This window comes from Chrysochloris asiatica, unplaced genomic scaffold (genome assembly GCF_000296735.1).
Source record: "Chrysochloris asiatica unplaced genomic scaffold, ChrAsi1.0 scaffold00034, whole genome shotgun sequence".
In the NCBI taxonomy this organism is placed as follows: Eukaryota; Metazoa; Chordata; class Mammalia; order Afrosoricida; family Chrysochloridae; genus Chrysochloris; species Chrysochloris asiatica.
In genome coordinates, this window is record NW_006408552.1 from 1439331 (window position 1) to 1445648 (window position 6318).

General features: G+C 55.2%; 1 protein-coding gene across 1 annotated transcript; it reads right to left on the reverse strand.

Moving 5' to 3' along the window:
- Nucleotides 1–692: 692 nt before the first annotated feature.
- Nucleotides 693–4867, reverse strand: CLDN15 (claudin 15). Its single transcript, XM_006859662.1, has 5 exons — nt 4651–4867; nt 1913–2077; nt 1103–1184; nt 905–1026; nt 693–829 (listed from the first exon to the last, which is right to left on the reverse strand). Exons 1-5 carry the CDS (start codon nt 4865–4867, stop codon nt 693–695), a joined length of 723 nt encoding a protein of 240 aa, XP_006859724.1.
- Nucleotides 4868–6318: the final 1451 nt, after the last annotated feature.

Consider the following 6318-nt stretch of genomic DNA (forward strand, 5'->3'; position numbering starts at 1 on the left):
AGCACCATCTCTGAGCTGCATGCCAGCAGGCCATCCACCCACCTCCCTGCAACATCCCAGCTTCCGAACACCGACCTGAGGAGCCTTTTCGCACTGTGGCTCTCATTCAGAACCTGGTGGGAGTCAGTGAACCATTCCCATCAGAACCCATGACTTGATTCATATGAAATACTTTCAAAGGGCTTGTCAATTCCTGGTACCACTTTCAGACCCAGGACCACCACCTTGTACAGCTGTGAGCAAACAGGTTGAGCTGACCCCTGGGGTGACCTCTGGGTCCCCTGTGGGTTTCCTTTTCTGGGAGCTGACCCTCCTATCCTCTGCCCTCCATGACTCCCAGAATACTGTGTGCCACAGTCGAGATCACTTACAACCTGCCTCCTGCTGGATGAGAACCCAAAGGCCGTGGAGAAGGTGATGCCCCCTGGTGCCCTCCCCAGTTCCCAAAGAGTTCATGACCTCAAGCTGGGACCAGTTCACAATATAAATTTACTTAGACATGCACTGATATAGAAAACATGCTCCGGGATGCCCAGAAGATACACGCCGTCCTGTCCCAGGAGTCCACGTAGATTCTCAGGAGATGGCTTCACAGCTACTTCTGAGCTGGGCATGGCATCTGGGCCCTGAGGATCCGCTCTCTGCTGGGAGCCAGGGGAAGGAAAGGCAACGGGGTTCACAGACCTGGGGTCTTACACGTAAGCATTCTTCCCATACTGCCCAAAGTTGCTGCTGCAGTCTTCATTGGAGACAGCCTTGGGTAGGTGGGTGCTGAGGCTCTTAGACTGAATCACGGGCTGGGAAGCCTTGTAGGGCAGCCGGGTGTTGTCTAGGATCAGGACTGGGTCAGAGGTGAGGCTGCAGGACTGCCCCCTATCCTGCCCCCTTCGAAATTTGTCCGAACGTAACCTGGCATCCGGGTCATCTTCAGGAGGACAGCAGCAGTTTGAGCAGAGGCAGAGGCCTCCCAGGATGCAGAGCAGGGAGGCGCTCCAGCCCAGGTAGAGGGCAGGGCCCAGCTCATACCTGGGGACAAAGATGGCATGAGGGTGACGATGGCCAAGTCCCACCCACTGCCCCAAGGATGGGGTCCCACACTCACTTGGTTCCAGGATACAAGGGGTCAAAGAAATCCCGCGTGATGTTGAAGGCGTACCAGGAGATAGCTACCATCCCGCAGAAACCTGGGGGAAGCAGGAGCCCACAGCTCAGAGTAGGATGCAAGCAATGAAGTCAGGTTTCATTGAATTCCTTTCCTCCCCTCTCCCCAGCTTATAAACATTCTATTTCCTGAGGTTAACCCTAAACGTCTCAATTCGGTACTCAGGACCCCACCTCCAGCTCGGTTCTCATCTCCCACCACTCTGAATCGCATCCCACCTCTTCTAGCTCCAGTCCTGCTTTACTCCTCAGCTAGTCTCCAGTTTCCTTACATAGAACCTGCCCCATCCAGTTCCTACCCATCTCTCCTGAGCAGCCTTACCTATCCACCTGGAGTTTGCTTTTGGGCGCCTAGAGTCCTCAGAGCCTGAAACAGGCCTTTGTTACTCAATTCAGTGAGCCGAAAACGGGACGGCACCTTCCTACCCTACCTCTGGGCTTAATGTGAGACGCTGTATTGAGTGCTTGCAAACTGTAGTGGTCAGTCGTTGGTACTGTTTCTGTGCACTGTGTGAGTATGTGCGGGCACACCCATCCTATCGCTGGTCTGGCCAGACCACTGGTTTGGAGGGACTGACTCTGAAGTCTTTTCCACCCCTGGTTCAAGTACAGACTCATAGTCCAGGGATGTGGTGAGTAGGAGTGAAGGTGAGGTGAGCAGAGAAGGGAAGGGAAGGGTGAGGCAAGAGCTGTCTGCTGCCCAGAGTGATGCCCAGCCCCCATGACAGGCCCAGGGCCTGCCTCCAGTTACCAGTCAGGATGTACAGGGCTCCTGCGATGGCTGTCAGCTTGGCTTTCATGGAGAGTGTCATATCCCCAACCTTGGTGCAGCGCAGCCCCACCATGCCCAGGAAGAGGCCCAGGAAGCCCAGGAGGATGGCTGTGATCATAAGCGCCCGGCAGGCCTGGATATACCCTGGGGAAGGTGCGCACAGCCGTCAGCCCCCTGCCACCCACTCCTGAGTCCCTGTTTCCTCCTTCCTAGAAAGTCTTCAGAACCCAAAGGAACTGTGTACTCCCCAAGGCCAGACTCCATGCCCTTTGCTTACCTCTTTATTAAAGTGTTTCTCAACTGGGGCATTCTCAACTACTGACATTTTAGATGGGGATATTCTGTGTGACTGTGGTAGCGTAGTGGTTACGAATCGGGCTGCAAACTGCAAGGTCAGCAGTTTGAAACTACCAGCCGCTCCGCGGGAGAAAGATGAGGCTTTCTGCTCCCGTAAAGATTTACAGCCTTGGAAACCCTGTTCAGGGTCACTATGGGTCAGAACCGACTCAACAGCATTTAACAACATTCTGTGTTGGGGGCGCTATACTGTTGTGTCAAACTACGTTTCCCTGCCATCTCCAGCCTCTACTCACTAGGTGGATAGTAGCAACCATCTCCCTACCGGCTGTGACAACTTAAAGCAGGGACACTACTGTCCCTACAGAGAACTACTGCTATGAGATCACACACCAGGTTCTGTTGAGGTTCCCCTACCCCAACCTGGTTCCTCTCTGCATCCCGTTTGGTGCCCTGCCCTCTGCTGGACACACTGGATGGTTTCCTCCTGGAGTAACCAGGAGGGGGCAGTGGTGGCCCATGACAGAGGGCACAGGGCATTTCTAATCTGGAAGGTGGGATACCTGGACCCAGGATGAACCAAGAACCAATCCGTCAGTCTAGCTGAAATCTTTCAGTGTCTCTGTTTCCCCTTTCTTGAAGTTGAAGGAAACCACTGGCTTCCTTTGGACCTCCTCCCCCATCCCCCCTCCTTAGCTGCTAAGAACTCCCAAGGACCTTGCACCCCTTTCCCGGGTGGGGCAGCATCATCAGTGGCCCACAGGGCAATGCTGGGTCCCTGCCAAGAGGATGTGAAAAGGCCAGGGGGGGGGGGGGTTGGGGAGAGGTAGGGAGGAGGGACAAAGTTCCCTGGGAGCACTTTCTCACCCCCAGCCACTCCCTCTAGAGCTCCGGCTAGCCAAAGGAGTGGGGGTCACCGAGGCCTGTAAAAGCCTGGGGAACTGGGAAGTGGGGTTCTCCAGTTGGGAGGAGATCAGATGAAAGTCAGGTGGCCACATGTGAGCCTGAATCCCAGTTCCCCATTGGCCCCATCGGCCTCTTTAATGAACCTTGCAAAGGGTTTCCAGCTCTCCCCACAACAGGGTTGCCATGAATGTTAAATGTTACCATGTACATAGAAGCAGGCGTCCTGGTGTGGCGCTGTGGGTTAATGCGCTGGACTGTAAAGTTGGTTTGAACCTCAAGGTTGGTGGTTCAAGCTCACCACTCACTCCTTGGAAACCCTATGCAGGGTTGCTATGGGTTGGAACCCACTGAGTGGAAACATCTAGCATAACACCTAGAACCCAGGTGCCACCAGTGAGGGGCAGCTGTGTTCTCTGCTCCTGCCGGCAAGCACTCATTAACCTCCACATCTCCCTGCACACTGGGCCCTCTGGGTGTCTCTTGGGTGGATGGGGTCACAGCCGAGTTCCCTCCTCACCAGAAGTGTCCTGAGCTCACAGTGGGGCTAGGGGTAGGGGAGGTGGAATGGCTGTGGCTGCTGAGCAGGCCACCTCAACATGCCCTCAAGACACCCAGCACTTTGGGCTTCAGGCCCAGATCATAATCAACTTCTCTATAGATATGTATATGAGAGAGCTTCATAAAGTCACAGAGGAAGCTCACAGTCTTTCCATTTGAAGCCCCCTCATCTTCAAGTATGTGAAGTCTTTTTCGGTACTTCCCTTGGACTTAGGACTGCAGAAATGGTTGAAAGTCTCAGACCCTGTTTTGGGGGGCACTAGTACAGTGGCAAGGAGCTCTGCTAGCGTAGTGGTTGTGAGTCAGACTGTTATTCTCTTGGTCAGCGGTTCGAAACAACCAGTGGTTCTGTGGGAGAAAGATGAGGCTTTCTGCTCCCGTAAAGATTTACAGCCTTGGAAACCCAGTACAGGGTCGCTATGAGTAGGAACCGACTTCACGGCACACCACAACCACAGTGGCAGGAAGATGGCAGAAGGTGCCTCCAGAGGCTCTGGAATTGGTAGGGGCACAAGAGACCTACCCAGACCCCTAATTTTCTGGGAGAAAATGTGTGAAGCCCTGCTCCCAACCCATTGTTAGTCCCAGTTCCCCTCCCCTCACCAACAAGGCCCTATAATATGGTGCCAGGAAGAGCACGATGTTTCCAGAGGACCCTGTGAGGGGAATGGAGTGGGCATGCACAAGGCCGTGTGCTCTGGGTCTCCGGGAGCAGAGAGAGGGCACATCCCCCTGGAAAAGTGATGGGGATGGGGCGGTTCTGTCAGCAGGTTTCTACAGCCACCAGAGAGCTGCTCTGGGCAAGCTCTGTAAGCTCTAGAAAGGCACTGCCCAGAGAACCCCAAACACAGGTCTCACGCACACTACCTCCAAACACGTCTCTCAGCCCTGCAAACCTGACCACAAGCACTGCCCACCCTGCCCCCCTTGGCTCCCCACAGCGTCCACCCCGGTACCAGAGAGGGCCAGCATAGACGGGAACTCCCAGCAGTTGTAGACACCAAGGGAGTCTGTCGCACAGCTATGCCAGAGGTTCTCGAAGATGGTGTTGGTGGTGATGACGTTCCCGTGCACGGTGGACACGCGCCAGTAGCTGTGTGGCAGGGTCACCCCCAGCATCAGCAGCCCCGCGGCTGCCACAAAGAAGCCAAGGGTCTCCACAGCCATCGACATGGTGCGAGGCAAGGCCCCGAGGGGTGCTGGGGGTCGGGGCCCCAGACAAATGGGGAGCTGGACCCCAGGGGAACTTGCAAAGGTGCTGCTGAAGGCAGGCTGGGGAGGATGAGGGTGGGATGGCCAAGCCTGGCCGTCTCCCTGTGCTCCGTCTCCCTCCTCTCTGGACTGTGTTTCCCGAACACACAGATGATCAGAGGAATAAGCCCCGCTTGCACGCGGGCAACAGCTGCCACTGACTAGGAAATGGAGGACATAAATGAAGCGGCCAAAAGTCCACTCCCTCCCCCAAGCCTCGGGTTCCCCGCCCCACAGGGTGGGGGGAGTGACTAAAGACTAACGGATACAGCTAAGGCAGGGCTCCCCCCCTTCCCTCCCTGGAGACACTTTGCATCAAGGGGGAGCTTCTGTCTCCAACTCAACTTTCATGGCGGGACTGGAACAAAGAACGGAGCGGAGAGGGACACGGAGCGAAAAGCTGATGGAGACAGGTCCACTTACCACTCCCTCACAGAATCACCCCAAACTGCAGCTGTCAATGGACAGGGAGTGAGGGAGCAAAGCCATCCCCTCCAGTTGGGGAGAACAAGCCAAGAGATTCAAAGTCCTGGGGGTGGGGACAGCTGTGTCTCCAAGGAGGAGTACGGGAGAAACTGAAGACTCTGGATTCACACTAGACTCCCTCATTGGCCAAAGTGACCCTTTGAGCTTTCTCAGTGTCTGTAAGCTAGAGCTAATACCACTTACCTCACAGGTGGTTCTAAGAATCATGACCATAGATCAAAAGTTCCCAGCACGTATGAATGGCCTGGGGCAGGAGGGGGTAAGGTGCAAGGGGACCGCTTTCTTCCAAACTTCCTGAGCTCTAATCTGCCCCCACATGGGTTGATCTTTGATTCTAGACAAGAAGTTAATCAGGTTGCCAAGCTGCTCGGACAGAGATAAACCACAGACCTGGAATGTGATTCTGCACCTAATCTCCCAACAAGCTCAGTTATCAGGGGCTGTCATCAGCTCTATTAATTATGATGGATGAGAAACTTCTGGGTCCCCACCCCAAACAGGCTGCAGCAGGGCAGAGCCCATGAAGGGCTGATCCCACCCCCAGGCCCACTGATATCATTGAGGAGGAGAACACTGACTGGATGTGGAACTCCCCTCTCTCCCCTTCCCCGTGCCAGGCTACTCTGAGCTCCCCTCAGGTGCCTCCCTTACTCCCCTTAGCCCCCATCTGGGCTGGTTTAGGCTGTGGAACGAGAGGTATGCAGTGAGCAAAACTGGCCCATGCTGAGCCTGGCACCAGAGAGTGTGCGGCAAAGCAGGCGGAGCGGGGTCTGGGTCCTGCCTTCCACCCTGGAGGGCAGATGGGGCTATCCTGAGTCCCTAATCTCTCTATAGACTCCTACCCACTTTATGTTGGCAGTTTCCTTTACTTCTCAGCAGTGCCCTGA